At 41.6% G+C, this 16082-nt stretch overlaps 1 protein-coding gene across 1 annotated transcript in view; it reads right to left on the bottom strand.

The window, feature by feature from the left end:
* Positions 1-2093: 2093 nt before the first annotated feature.
* ANXA10 (annexin A10) overlaps positions 2094-16082 on the bottom strand; it is a 36342-nt gene continuing 22353 nt past the window's right edge. The window contains exons 7-12 of the mRNA XM_043545331.1: positions 10819-10872; positions 10598-10691; positions 9208-9303; positions 7779-7837; positions 4333-4455; positions 2094-2679 (exon numbers count right to left, since the gene is read on the bottom strand). Of these exons, the coding sequence (XP_043401266.1) occupies positions 2611-2679; positions 4333-4455; positions 7779-7837; positions 9208-9303; positions 10598-10691; positions 10819-10872 (495 nt within the window). The 3' untranslated portion in view covers positions 2094-2610. The remainder of the gene's footprint in view (positions 2680-4332; positions 4456-7778; positions 7838-9207; positions 9304-10597; positions 10692-10818; positions 10873-16082) is intronic.

The following is a 16082-nucleotide window of genomic DNA, read 5'->3' as shown; positions in this document are numbered from 1 at the left end:
TTCCACCTATATTCTTGTTAAATAGTACCTTACCAGTCAAGAATACTCCTGGGGGAATTCTGTGCCCCCAAATTAAAAATTCTGCACACAATATTTTAAAATTCTGCAAAATTTGCAAATTTTATTTGTCCAAATAACCGTACATAATCACACCAGTTTCAATTATTTTGGTAATTTATTTCAAAATACCTGTCAGCAAGTATGTCTGTAACAATTCAGACACACACAAAAATTTCCCTAGGACTAGAGAGTTAAAGAAACCCCTACAACAACCTAGTTTTTGCTTCTCTGCCCCCTCCCTCCCAGAGCCCAGCTTTGGGGGCCCCCCCTTTCCCAGATACCTGCGCCCCAGACATGCCAAACCCATGGAAAAAAATGCAGAAATTGGGCTTGTTTTTTTGCTTAATTGGCTTGTGAATTGCTTGTTGGCTAGTTTTTGGCTTGTAGCTTGTTTGGCTTGTAGTTTGTTGCTTCTTTTTTTTGATCGGCTCCTGGCAAGCAGGGGCAAGGGCGGGGGCAAGCAGCGGGAAAGAGTCAGGGGTGCACAGCGGGCCCACCACAGTCCCAGACTGCACGCCGGAGGTATATAGTACATAAAGTGTTGGGGTTCTTAGGGATTGGCTTGTTTTGAAATGGGATTAGCTTGATTTTTGGCTTATTGCAAAAGTCAGGGTGCTTATTTACTGTGTGAAAGTTGGCAACTGTGCTTGGGGGCTGGCAGGCAATGGCTCGAAAGTCCCAAAGTCCTGGGATGGCCTTGCCAGGCAAGCTGAGGGGCTGGTGGCCAACTTACAGTCAGTCATCTCCCAGTGTTCCCCAGTTTCTCCCGGTTTGACAAAAGGGAAGGGAAGAGTAGGGGGACTCAAGCTCTCCCCTCCACCAGGTCCTGGCTCAGGGCTCAAAGTCGAAAGGGTGAAGTGTGTCTCAGTTCTTTCTTGCAGGTACACCAGACCAGCCTCCCCTGTTCTCTCTTCAGGTCTTACCTAGGGCGGCAGGTTTGTAGAAATTTTGGTGGTGCCCAGAATGCCTAGAACCCGCCCCCACAAACTCCGACCCAGACCTGCCTAAGGCTCTGGGAGGGAGTTTGTGTGGGGGGAAGGAAGTCTGGGGTGCAGGTCCTGGGCTGGGGCAGGGGATTGGGGTGCAGGCTCTGGGAGGGAGTTTGAGTGCAGAAGGGGTGAGATGTTGATTTCTGGGAGGGAGTTTGGGTGGTGGAGGGGGTCTGGGGTGCAGGCTCTGGGATGGAGTTTGGGTGCTGGGTGCAGACTCCAGGCTGGGGTAGGAGGTGGGGGTGCAGGAGGGGGTGAGGGATGCAGGCTGTGGGCTAGAGGTGGGGGTGCAGGCTCTGGAAGGGAGTTTGGGGGTGGGAGGTGTGCGGATAGCTGGGGCTGGGGTGCAGGCTCTGGGAGGGAGTTTGAGGACAGGAGGGTGTGTGTGGGAAGGGGGTGGGGATGCAGGCTCTGGGACGGAGTTTGGGTGTAGGTTCTGGGCTGGGTCAGGGGTTGGGGGTGCAGGCTATGGGAGGGAGTTTGGGGGTGGGAGGTGTGTGGAGGGCTGGGGTGCAGGCTCTGGGATGGAGTCTGGGTGCAGGCTCTGGGAAGGAGTTTGGGGACAGGAGTGGGTGCAGAGGTGCAGGCTCTGGGAGGGAGTTTGGGGGCAGGAGGGGGTGTGTGGGAAAGGAGGGGGTGCAGCGCTCACCTGGGGCTCCTAGGCAGGGTGGGCTAGGGTCTCCGCACACTGCTACCCACAGGCACTGCCCCTGCAGCTTCCTATTGGCTGCAGGGGCGCTTGGGGCAGGAGCAGCGCACATAGACACAGACCCACCCCGCCCAGGGGCTGCAGGGAGGGACCGGCACCTATGTGTAGCAAGCAGGCAGGAAGCCGCTCAGCTCCACTGCTGGTGGTGGGTGGGGGCCCCGGGCCATTTTAAATGGCCCGGGGGAGCGCCCGGGAACAGAAGGTGGGGCCAAGGAAGAGACCTGACCTCAAACATTGCTGGAGCCGGGCACTGGGCCAGGAATACTCCTGGTGCCCAGGCACCATGGGCCCATATGATTCGCCGCCTATGGTCTTACCCACACTAGTCTTACCCATAGTCCAGCCTTCCCCTATGGATCCTCTGTCCCAGAAGCTAGTGCTACTAGCTTGTTTGTTTCCTTCCTGCAGACAGCCTCTCTACTCTCTCCCTCCCCCTGAGCATCAATGTCCCCTTTTAAACAGGTCTTCCATTTGAAGCATGCTTTGCAGCTGTGGAGGAGCAGGGCCTTCTTGCTCCATCATTCCCTTGGCGTGGTGTCTGTAAACCCCATCATAAGGCAAAATAATACACATACATTTTAGTTAAATAGAATTGTATTAATTTTACATTAGATAATGCAGTTCACAGTAACAGCATTTCTTCACAAGTTGGGAAAAATCATATTCCTGACAAAACAAGTTTGTACACTTGTCTTGTTTTCAAAAAGATTAAAAGTTAGAAAATATCTATTATTGATTCGTCCACTTTTTTATATAGTGCAGGAATAACCAATAGTTATAGGAAATGTGCCTGGCTTGGATTTTTATTAAAAATGGATCCATACAGCTTTCAAAATTCATTATCTTCTTCCTTTAATAATCTTCAGTATCACCAGCACAGATGGCAAGTAAAGCTGTCTCATAATGTCCTGAAGCAAAATGCTGCAAGGGAAAGAATCTTTTTGTGATGATAATTTTTCCTCTTTCTCCCCCCCTCGCCCCAGCCAAGAAAACCATTTTTGTGTATTAGGGACTGGAGGACATTTGAGAAGTTGTGGGTTTTGCACAAGACTTTCAATGCTTCGTAAAGATTCTAGACCAAGATTTTCAAAAGTGATTAGTAATTTTGGATCTCTCCTTTTTTGGGGGAGGGTGGGGGAAGGGGCAACCTGAGGCACCTACAAGGTCTGATTTTCAGAAGGTGGCTGCTCAGCTCTTTCTGAAAATCGGGTCCTTTTAATGTATCTCAAATTGAGCACTGGAAATTCATTGATCAGTTTTGAAAATCTTAGCCGTAGATATTTTCTATAAAAATAATAATAAAAAAATCATAAAAACATTGGAAAGGTTTTTACTGCACTGAATCATATTACAAGAATTCAGCAATACAGTTCATGATTGTCTGAAGATATGGGACTGACAGTACAAGAAAAATAGCTCTTTCTGGTGGTTGCTATGTAAAAAAACCCAACACACACAGTAGGAATGATTTTGATTTCTCTTAATCATCACTGTAAATTAAATAAAAATCTGGCCGATCATGTTTTCAAGAAAATAACTCAAAATAAAATAAAGGACCAGATCTTGCAGACACAGAACCTGCTCTGCTCTTATTGAGGTTAATTGCAAAACTTCAGTGGGACTGCCATTAGATTAATTTTGAATGTTTATTAGAATTTTTCCCAGTAGTATGAGTACCAGTAATGCAGGATTTTGTTTGTTTATAGAGGAAACAGATGTGCTAGGAAGTGAAAATCTAGCTTCATAACAATAAGTTTATAAGGTTAAAGATGGAAACAGGTCCATGCTGATCAAGGACAAACTGATTGCCGGATCAGCTTTAATTAGATTAATGAAAGAGGGGCCTTAGGGGTGGTGAAGCACTGTTTTAGGGTGGATGTGACGAGGCTAAATAATACAAGTACATTTAAAATGCTCCCAGGTAGTGCATGGTGCTGGTACTGTGCTTCATGCTGGATGTGGCAAGGACACCTGAACATTTTCAGCCAAGATTAGTTTTGCCACGTGATTAACAAAAGAGGCATAGCACAGGTAAGGGAACTGCAAAGGTCATTTTACATCACTTCAGTAACCTTGTATGACCACCTATGGGTTGCTCTACAGCTCAGAATACCCAGAGAAAAGGGTGCTTTGGCCATATCACCTCCCTCTCCAAACTGAATCTGGGCACAACCTCACATCAGGGGGTTATGGAGGAAGACCACAGAGCTGCTCCACAAGTTCTATACCAGTAGGGGAACAACTTTTTGCAAAGTATTTCCCCAGCAGGCAGTTCTGTCCCCAGGTGGGGGTGGGATGAAACAAGATCAGGCCTATTATATGAAAGTGTGATTAGAATTTAGTGGGAAGTATTATCTCATCTTTATTGTTCATTTACTGAAAGTAGTCAGAGGCACTGAACTGATGTAACATGAGTTCAGGCAGCATATTGTTACTTCTGCCTTTGTATCAAATGATTAGATTAGGATTCAGAATTAACTCAACATTTACTATTGTTAAAGCTCTCATACGGATATATGAAACTCTGCTATTGAACTAGGTACTGTATACATGGAAAAGTATAGAGTGACTTACTTTGATATCATGAAACAGAGATTTCCCATATCTCTCTTTGTATCGTCGTCTTATATTCATCAGATCTATTTCACTTCTGGCAATCAGAATCCTGATAACAGTTTTATTATGGAAACCATACTCCTGAAAGAGGAGAAAGATATGAGGAAACTTGGCTGAGTCTATCTATCTGAATATATTAATATTATGTGCAAATGAGCAAATTATCATCTTGATATATATTCTGGATTTGACAGAAGTTTGAAGTGTACAGAGGTTTTACTATACTAAGCTTTCTTGTGTATGAATAGTGCATTTCATATTACTGTGTAACTGAGATAAAATCTGTACTCCAAACGCCACTTCAAATTTTTCCATGTTATCTTATTAATGGACAGTTGTATTTACTACTTCTTTTTTTAAAGCATGTGCTTAAGTGCTTTGCTGAATCAGGGCCTCAGTCATTAATCGTTTTTATTGAGACTGCCAACAAGAATGCCAGGTGGGATGGTGGCTTTTGTTATGTGTAATTTGTCCACTTAAGACTAGACTGAGACCACCATCCTTTTTCACATAGGTTGCCGAACAACCATCAGATTCTAATCAGTGGTTTAGAACTCTAATGCTTTGTATCCAACCATGAATCACCTGAGCTGTTCAATTTCTCAGATGGATTCTGCATGGAGGAATGGTGAGAAAGAAGGTGGGTGAGATAATTGTGATGTTGCACTCCATATGTTTTATGGAAATATGTTTATAAGTGTGAATATAATGTAACTGAAATATGCTTCATGCAAAAGGTCTCTTGTAAGGTATCATTGCAAAGCTTATGATCTAATGAGTGTGTTCATCCCATTTGTATGAATGTATCATTCTCGTATCTGAAACTGGAAATATGAAGTATAACTCTGAAGTCCTATTGTAACTATGCAAAGTGTGGGTCATTAATGGTAGCTTGGAATCTTGATGGCTCCCATCAACTAGGACAATTGGTTGTATATGGCTCTGTTTACTTGTAAGCCATCCTGTATATGTGGGTGCCAGCCCATGAGTAATGAAGTCTCACAGGATATGTGAACGTCACATGATACTGGAATCCATTTTAAACCTGGTGATTTTCCGTTTAGAAGGATGGGTGGGAACCCAGAGGATTCCCAGACAAGGGATTCCTGCCTTATGCCAAAGATATGAAAGGGATGGAACAGAACAAAGGGGACTGCAGTCATGAGAAATCCCCTAGTTACGACCTGAGTGGGAACTAACAAGAACTGTACCGGGGAAAGGATTGGGCCCAGACTAAGAAGGTGTCTAATCTGTGAAAGAAGCTTATTGGAACATTTCTGAGGGTGAGATTTACCTGTATTCAGTTTCTTAATCTATTAGGCTTAGACTTGCGTGTTTTTGCTTTATTTTACTTAGTGACTTACTTTGTTCTGTTTGTTATTACTTGGAACCACTTAAATCCTACTTTTTATTCTTAATAAAATCACTTTTGTTTATTATTGAACCCAGAGTAAGTGATTAATACCTGGGGGAGAAAACCGATGTATATCTCTCTCTATCAGTGTTATAGAGGGCAGACAATTTATGAGTTTACCCTGTACAGGCTTTAAACAGAGTAAAACAGATTTATTTGGGGTTTGGATCCCACTGGGAGCTGGGTGTCTGGGTGCTGGAGTACCTGCTGAGTGGCTTTCAGTTAAAGCCTGTAGCTTTCGGGATGTGGTTTGGACCTGGGTCTGTGTTGCAGCAGACTAGCATTGTCTGGCTCAACAAGGCAGGGTTCTGGAGTCCCAAGCTGGCAGGGAAAACGAGCTCAGAGGTAGTTTGAGTATATCAGGTGACAGTCCCAAGGGGGTCTCTGTAACCAAACCTGTCACAATAATATCTTTTATTGGACCAATTTCTGTTGGTGAGAGAGACAAGCTTTCAGGTTTAGACAGTGCTCTTTTTCAGGACACTTCTGGAGGAATGGTGACATCTAGTGGACAGTAACGTTAATTCAAACAATTTTGAAGGTTGCAGGGGAAATATTTACTTATTACAAATGTTGGTTTATTTAAAGGTGGCAGGTTGAATTTATCAATTAGCTATTCACACTAACAGAATAAAATAGTAAGGGATACTCAGAAAGCTGCGTTTACAGGATCTGATTCTTATTTGGTGGGTGCACTAAAATCTTTCTGACAACCCATTATGGATTTTACGGAAACCATAGTTCTAAATATTAGAAGCTTTCTTAACAGACTGATGCTAATCATGCAATATTCTAAATAGAAATCTGACAAAAGTTTGACACAATCTGATTGACTAATGCACTGTGGAATGGAATATGATTTAAAACGTCTACTATCAGCAGCATACCATATCACTAAGCATTTCATTGACATCAATCACTAGGCACTAGGAGGAAACTGAGAAATTTACTTTAAATTTATTTTATTTTTTCTGCAATTTTATTTAATATATTTTCTCAAAAATCTAATCTGACTGTGAAAATAAGAAATAATTGCACAATGGCACATTTCACTCAAAAATGAGCCTGTTTAGCACAACAGTTTTGTGAAAATAGAATCAAATTTGAATTTGAAAAAATATGAAAATGCTCAGATTCTGAACATTTTAAATTTTGTCATGAATACTTTACATAAATTTACAACAGCAGCACACAATATGAAGAAAAACACATGTGTGGTATTTTTACCCCTATGCAGTATTTGTGGATACTTCTGATTACATATGCAGATACCCACATTTGCACCCAATATTAATTTTTTTAAGCTAATGTGCATAAAAATATTAGGATTTGCACATGAAATGGAGTCCAATTGAAAACATGGTGATTAGTATTTTCACACTATAGCATTTGTATTATGCCATTCACAGTGATATTTATTAAAGCTGTACAGCGGAAAGTCATATAATAAGAATAGATCATGTTGAATAAAAAGTGCACTTTGAGTTTTGCACACCAGGGGGAGATGCAGTCCATACAAAATGATGGTTTTCTGTTTTCAAAAAGTCAATGCAGTTAACGGACAAGTAGTGTTGAAAGAAAACTCATCTGTTGATCAAGCACTATGACTTTGAAATTAATAACATTACCAAAATTTTTAAAACAAGCAAGCAACACTTTAACAGTGGAAGCTATCAAAACCCTAACCCTTTTAAAGCAAATGAGCTAACTCATTCAAAATAGAAAAGGAGTACTTGTGGCACCTTAGAGATTAACCAATTTATTTGAGCATAAGCTTTCGTGAGCTACAGCTCACTTCATCGGATGCATACTGTGGCAAGTCAGTTATTGAGCTTATGCTCAAATAAATTGGTTAGTCTCTAAGGTGCCACAAGTACTCCTTTTCTTTTTGCGAATACAGACTAACACGGCTGTTACTCTGAAACCTGTCATTCAAAATAGAGACAGTAAAACTGTTGTTTAAAATATGTGAAAGAATAGTGCTACTTACATGGATTGCATTGTAAAGCCTATATGCAAAATAGGAAGGTTTATCTCGAACACAGAGAACTAGGAGAGATATGTTATGGAGAAAAGGAGAAATATTAGAGACTTTCAGAAAACTGCATCAATGGTGTGTTTATGTGATCTTGAGGGTGCTTATTGGGTTGAAGTGAAACAAGTTGATGCCGGTTGATAGAAACTTTCTCACATTGCACAGTTCATGGCTGTGGGTCAAGTTGCCCCTTCTATCTTAGAAAAAACCTGGGGTGCTCCTCAAAATGTTTTCCTAACAATACTCATTCATTTGGAGGTGGCAGAATTTTCAATCCTATGGAATTGCCCGTTGAAGCTGCAGATTATAAAATTCTAATCTCAGGCCACCTGGAAGGAGCCTCTCTGTTTCTGTACTGGCTGTGGGCCTTCCCCCCAGCAGGCAGGGCAGCTTTACTGGTGGTTCATCTTAAGGATGCTGGTAGTTTAAGAACATGGTTTTATTTTTCAGTCATAATAATTTGCTATTTATTTATAGATTTTTTATGGTGTTCATCACCATACTATCTAAGTGCCTCAGAAACTTTAATGAATTTAGCCACATGACATCTTTGTGAGGTAGGGAAGTATTATTACCATCATGGGCGACTCATGAACCCCCCTTTGGGAAGCCTAGCCCCCTACCCCTCCTATTCCGCTGGAGGCCCTGCCCCCACTCCATCCCCCCCCAGCTCTCCATCCCTCAGCCAGAGCCAGAGGAGCCCCTAACCCCCCACTGCAACTAGATGGATCCCGGCTGGCCCACCTGAGCTGCTCCAAGCCGCAGCCTTCATGCCCAAGCCATCTCCAGCCCACCGGCCCAGGCGCCGGAACTGCCCCAAGCCCTGGCCGCCTGGGGGACCTCTGAGCCCTGCCATGGCCTGGCCCCAGGGCTGTGGTGGGGAGCATTAACAGAGGTTTGGGGAAGGTTAGCATCCCCCAGCCTCCGTGATGCATTGCCCATGATTACCGTCATTTTACAGATGGGGAAACTGAGGCACGGAGAATTTAGGAGCTTGATCCTACACCACTGAAGACATGCAGTTTTGCCATTTGTTTCAGTGTGAGCAGAATCAGTGCCTAATGGACTTGCCCATGGTCACACAGGAAGTTTGTAGCAAAACCAGAAGCAGAATCCAGTTCTCCTCAGCCCTAATCCAGTGACCACATTTTAATTTTTAGCCTCAACCTATGATACAATTTAAATGCCCTTTCTTCTATATAGCCTTAGACTTGTTGGTTGATTTTCTTCCAAATGTTCAAAGTTTCTACACCATATATGAAAATTAACTAGTGGGGAAAATAGCACAAAAAGCTTATATTTGCACCTTTTAATGGACCAGATATACTATACTGTATATTTATTAAGAAGTTATCACTAGTGTAAAATAATCATTGTATTTTACCTATTGCTACCAGCAGTTCTTGAAAGAATCCATCGTAACATTCATTAATAGCATCTACTATATCTTGCCCAGAGATGTTTTGGAACTCCTGAAAAACTTGAAAGAAATGAATATATGTTTATTTATATTCTGTATTAAGAGTAGAAACTAGCTCCAGCCGTTTTGTTGCTGTTTACTTCTGACATGTCTATTACCCCAAGATGAAACTTAATCTAAAATGAGAGATTGGGACAGATTCTCAACCCAGTACTTGGAGCAAAGCAGCTGGAAAGCTGTCCTAAAAGGGCATCTGGCAATTTCTTAGCATGGGAGCGTGGGGTAGAGAATAGCATAGCCAGCTCTATGCTAACACCTGCCCCCATCCCCCATGAGGTGGATTGGGGTTAGGAGTATGTTCCTTCTTATGCTTGTTGATGTAATATCCCCCAGGAGAGCATTACAAGCTGAAGTAAATTAGTCCACCCTTTATGCTATAGAGCTGTCTGGACAATGACAATTCCATTTTGAGATTTGTTTTCATTCCACACTAGAACAAAACGAAAACTTTTGGAACATTTTCTCAAAATGGAATTGTGTCTAAATGTCCATTCTTGGACTGAAAAGGTCAGGTTTTCGATTCATCTCACTCTCTCGCTACACATGAGCAACTGGGGAGTCCGCACTGTCCTCAGAAGCCTTCCCATAGAAAATGTCAAAATGGACATGTTTCTGTAAAATGTATCAGCTTCAATGGAACACCATGTTTTGACAAAAATATGTTTCATTAAAATGTTTCCAACCAGCAGCTGTCACTTGTTTGGTTGGGTGGTTTTTTGGCGGGGAGGGGGAGGGGCGGTATTTGGCCCTCTCTGCCCCCCAAGACTGGGAAAAGTGGAACGGTGGCTTCAGTGCACTTTTGACTCCCCCCCCACCAGATGAATTGAGTGTGAGCTCCATGGGTGCTGGAACAATTTTTATAGTGGGGGTGCTGACCATGGAAACCATGCATTTGGTGTTTGTTATTACTACTTCAAGCCAGGGGGCGCGGGAGCACTCCCAGCACCCCTAGTTCCAGCACCACTGGTGAGGTCAGTGCAGCTGAAGACTTAGCCCGTCACCTTAACTGTCATTTCTGTGATGCATTTTTTTCACTATCTGTTCTACACGGGGTTCAGCTTTGTAGTCCTTGTACATCCAAAACTCCCATTAACTTCAGTTGGAGTTTTGGGAGCACAAAGAATGTAGGCTCAGGCTCCTGTTTCAGACTGCACTGGAATCTGAATATTGGTTTGTGAATTCAGCGTCTGTGTGCCTAGTTAAAATTATCCCTGTTTTCTCTGTAAGCTATATTTTCCCTTTCCATTATACATTAAAATACTGAGAAGTTGGATTCATAAGTGATGATAATTACCCATCCACAACTGCTGGTAACTCTTGTTGCACAAGATCATTTGCATCATGTTTTTGTGTTCCCCTGTTTTCTGCTGACATGCTTCCCATAGGACCTAAGGCATTAAAATAATAACAAGGTGCAAAAGATCATCAGTCCCAAACCCCTTTAAACAAGACTTTCAAACAGCTACATTTTTGTTTTCTGTTATTTTTGAGAAACTGAGAGCTGATTGTAGTTACCATTGCATCCTGAACAGCCATAGCAGGATCTGCATACCCTTCCTCCCGGATTCCCTGTAAAATGTTAAAACATTTTCCTCTGTTAGTTCTTCTAAAATGACTGCAAGAGAATGAGATGGTCTTTATATAATACTACTTCTCATTCACTAAGATATCCATTCCAGGATTTTACACAAGAACGGTGTGTGGTAGAGCTGGTCTATAGAGCCCTAAAATATTCTAGAGGTTACATCTGGAATTGCTATGGCATCTCTCCAAGGGCCATTCCCTTAGGGTGGAGGAATTCTAGAATCATGATGGGACTGATGACAGGAAGTAGTCGTAAAGGTGGATACAGATGGGTTCCCTGTGGGACCACATTTTTAACTAATCCTTTACTTACATAAAAGAAAAATTAGTGAATAACTAGATGACATTACCTGTTTATAAAGTTATTATAACATGTGGTTATGATGTGGAAAATAACTGTACAAATGGCATCTTTGTGTCTCCAGTTTATTTTTCATTGATATGTCCATATAACTTTGCTATTTTTTACAAGGAAAAAAAACACACACTTTTTTCTCACTGTCCAAACTGCAAGATCAGCCATATCAAATAGTGATCGATCTGCTTTACACTGCATGTTACCATCATCACCTATAATTAATATTCAAGATTGAGAAGTTGCCTGACAAAGTTGATGATGTATGAGTCAAAAGAGAATACAGTTTATTCTCCCGTAGCTCTTTTGGCTTTGCAGTTCTGTAAACCAAGCAGATATGATTTAGTTAATACACTAGGATCAGATTTATTTAGTTGTAACAAAAGAAAAGTCTTTTAGAATAACTCCTTTTAATCATAGTTACAGTGTAAGAATACAAGTAAGCCCAGGTTGCAGGAGTCATAATTCTCAGACAGCACTTAATCACTGCCTTAATGATATGTTTTTGAAGCAATTTACTTTAGTTTGGCGTTGACAATCATTCTGCTACAAAAGTGAAAGTAAGGATTAAAATTATATATTGTCTGCCAACTACTAGAATGACCAGTTTTCAACTGTTGCCTGGGAAATATGTTAATTCACATTTTAATTAAATTGTAAAGAATTTGCACAGAACAAAGAATGAAGTTCTTAATGACAAGATAAATTGCTTAAAGGAAATTATGCTGGAGTGACTTCCTGTGATTGAATATATGAAACTGGAAAAATATGACAAGTGGACAATAAAAACTGAGCAGCAGTGCTCTACATAAACAAAAAAACCCTACAGTTACATTTTTAAAGGATTATTCTTGCCTTATTTCATCAGGAGAATCCTAAAAACTGCATCAATATTCTTATTTTTAAATTCCAGAAAATGATGTTATTTTAATTCATATCCATGCCAAAACCTGGGGCAAAATAAATCAACTCTTCACGTCATATTAAAAGTCTGAATAATTATAATTCGATCCAAGTACATTACATTAATTAGGATGTAATAAGCCTTCCAGAAGCTTGCCTCTCTGAAGGATTTTGCCACTACCCATTAATTGGTGGTGGTGGAGGGCGGGGGGATACATATGCTTTTCCCTTATGGAAAAGTATTATAGGCCTCAGTATTGTAATTATGGCAATCAGGTAGATTGCTGCTCCTGCACAGAGCCCCATTGGCCCACATTGTAAATGCCTGTGTGCTATCAGTTGCAGGATCAAGGCCCCAGAATTTAATAGAGAGTAAACCAATACGATTTTTTAGAAAATATTTAAAAAAAAGAAACCGTTGATACAGAATGACATCCTTTCTATAGGTTACATAGAAATAGGTAGAAAGAATCTAATTTTCTATTTTAATCTATAACATTGTCCAGTTTATTCTACAAGACTATCCAAAAGAGAAAAAATAAAAAGGATAACATTTTAAATTAAGTGCCATCTGACTTTTCTACAATTGTTTTTATTAACATATATAAGGTAATATTCACACGCAGATAAAAACTTACAAAGAAGCGCAGTATGAAACAGTGCAGTTGGAGTTCTCCAGAGCTCTTTTTAGGCTCCAGAATCTGAGATGAGTAGCTGGTGGGATCCTGACTATTTGGTGATCCACAGTCAGCCTCTTTGAGGATATTTGTGGCAATGTGTTTTGACAATGAGGACTGCAGATTATAGGGCAGGATGTTTCGTATTTGTCCTGATTGTAAGAAAAAATTGCCCTGGCTTTAATGAGGGTAAGAACTAAGATATTGTGCAATCTTTTCGGGGTGGCAAGGAGTTCATCACCAGGGAGAAAATCTGTTGAACATTAGAAGGAAAAAGTCTCTCTTTTGCAGAGCCTACATCTGGAACATACATATTTTTTCTCTCCTTGTCATCCACTCCTCATCTCATTTTGAACCTCATCAGAAACCATCCTTTTCAACCTTGAACTTATGTTTTGTATCTTTGCCATTCCTCCCTGCTAGAATATGTGCTGTTATTTATTGTTTAACTCTGCAGAGCATTTTGAGATAATGATCCAGTTCATCAGCTGGTATGAATTGGCCATATTCATCAGCTGGTATAAATTGGCATAGTTTAATTGGAGTTAATGAAACTATGCTGATTTACACCCATTGAGAATATTCCTCAAAGTTTGTATGAAAGATTCTGTACAAACAAGGCCCCCATTCTGCAAATACAGACATAAGTAGTGCCCTTTACTCTTGTATGTAAAATTACTCACATGCATGAATGTTGGCAGGATAAGGACCTAAAATCACATGGTATTGAATTAGGCCCTAATTTGGTAAAGTGTGTAAGCACTTTCCTATCCTTAAGAATGTGAGAAGTCACCTTGGCTTCATTGGGACTATTTATGTGCCTAAAATTGGGTAAAATGCTTAAGAATCATGCTGAATCAGTGCCTTAATCATTAAGACTTACTATGAGTGAAAGTTCTTTGGAACAGGGGCCAGGCCTTCATATTTTTGTACAATCCTGATTGGGGTCTTTGTGTACTACCCTGATTTAAAAAAAAGAAAGAAAAGAAAATGCATAGCTGTACACGCGTGTGCTCCACACCTTTCATTTCCTCACCCTGGTGTCCAACCCTGCCGTCGAGTGGCGGGATCTCCTGCCACCAGTGGAGGGTGAGGAACTCTGGTGGGCCAGTCTGTATTCCACATTGGTCTTGTGGCCCGCGGGGGATATTAGTTGGCAGCTTGTTCACGGAGCCATGAGCATGGGCATGTAGTTGGTGCAGTTCATCTATCTTGCCCCTTGTGTGGTATGAGGGAGACCCTGGTGCACATCTATCTTGAGTGTGCCAGGCTGCAGCCCCTTTTCCAGCTTCTCCTTAGGTTATGGCTGCACTGTTCACTGCACCTCCTGATTTACGCACACCCCAGCTGTGGCCCCACAAAGTCATGAGACCTCCTCATCAACCTCCTCCTGCCACTGGCCAAAGTGGCCATCCACCATACCAAGAGAAGGATGCTGGATGGGGAGATGCTCTGTGACTGTGAGGCCTATTTTCACTCCTCCCTCAGATCACATATCCAAGCAGTGTTTCTCTGGGATGCATCCACTGGTTCCCTGCACACCACTGAGGAGCAGAGGATGCTGTCTGGGGTTCTCTGATCAGTGTCTCCTTCTGTCATAAATATAAAGGGAAGGGTAAACCCCTTTAAAATCCCTCCTGACCAGAGGAAAAATCCTCTCACTTGTAAAGGGTTAAGAAGCTAAAGGTAACCTCGCTGGCACCTGACCAAAATGACCAATGAGGAGACAAGATACTTTCAAAAGCTGGGAGGAGGGAGAAAAACAAAGGGTCCGTGTCTGTCTGTATGCTGCTTTTGCCGGGAACAGAACAGGAATGGAGTCTTAGAACTTTTAGTAAGCAATCTAGCTAGGTATGTGTTAGATTATGATTTCTTTAAATGGCTGAGAAAAGAGCTGTGCTGAATAGAATGACTATTCCTGTCTGTGTGTCTTTTTTGTAACTTAAGGTTTTGCCTAGAGGGATTCTCTATGTTTTGAACCTAATTACCCTGTAAGGTATCTACCATCCTGATTTTACAGAGGTGATTCCTTTACTTCTATTAAAAGTCTTCTTGTAAGAAAACTGAATGCTTTTTCATTGTTCTCAGATCCAAGGGTTTGGGTCTGTGGTCACCTATGCAAATTGGTGAGGATTTTTACCAAACCTTCCCCAGGAAGTGGGGTGCAAGGGTTGGGAGGATTTTGGGGGGAAAGAGGTGTCCAAACTATGTTTCCTAGTAAACCCAGATAAAGTTTGGTGGTGGCAGTGGAAATCCAAGGGCAAAGGGTAAAATTAATTTGTACCTTGGGGAAGTTTTAACCTAAGCTGGTAAAAGTAAGCTTAGGAGGTTTTCATGCAGGTCCCCACATCTGTACCCTAGAGTTCAGAGTGGGGAAGGAACCTTGACACCTTCCTTGCTTTTGACCCTGTGACCTTCCCTTAGGGTTGCCAACCTCCAGGATTGGCCTAGAGTCTCCAGGAATCGGCGTTAATCTCCTGGTGAGTTGAAAGCAATCCTGGAGATTTTAATAGGATATTTTAAGAAAATGACGTTATGTCATGTTGGAAAAAAAATCTCCTGGAATAGCTTCAGTCAGAGTTGGCAGTCCTACCATCACTCCCATTCCTGTTATTCATCAGTTGCCCCCTGACTTCAATTGAGACCTGGGTTCAGTAGTTCCTCCTCTTAGGCTGGGGGAGGAGTCTTTAGATGAGGGCAGAACTTGTGCCTACCCTCCGCCAGATCTTCAATAAGTACTCACTCCCTGCGCACTGTCGCAGATGGTTTTATGATTAAAGCAACTGAATGCCACCCAGAAAAATTAGATATTCCCCTGCCTCTCCACATAGTTCCTATGTGGTACTGGGAAAGTCACATAAACCAAAATTTTCAAAGATGTCCAGGGCTTGATGGTACTCGCTAAATAATGCATGCAGCTACATTCTGAATAATCAGGATAAAGGGAAATACTGAGTGTTTATTAAATGAGCACTGTGCATTCTGTGCACTGAATGAGGAAGGGGTCATGTGGAAAAAAAACACAATAAGACTATATCATAATGCATATGTACAAGGGAGCCAAAATAAAGTTTCTTAGGAAACCTTAATCCTGGTATTTCCTAAGTTTTGGCTGGTTGACTTGTCAACCCGAGTGTTCTTTTAATGTAGAAGTTTTTTTGTTTTGTTTTTTGTCTGTTTTTTGTTTTTTCATGTAATACTAATATAGAGTCAAATTTTCTGGTCCAGGTGCAACCATAAAAATGTGCAGTCGCCCATTC

This window comes from Chelonia mydas, chromosome 4 (genome assembly GCF_015237465.2).
Source record: "Chelonia mydas isolate rCheMyd1 chromosome 4, rCheMyd1.pri.v2, whole genome shotgun sequence".
Taxonomy (NCBI): Eukaryota; Metazoa; Chordata; order Testudines; family Cheloniidae; genus Chelonia; species Chelonia mydas.
The sequence above is the reverse complement of the archived record's forward strand: the minus strand, read 5'-3'. Positions and strand labels throughout refer to the sequence as shown.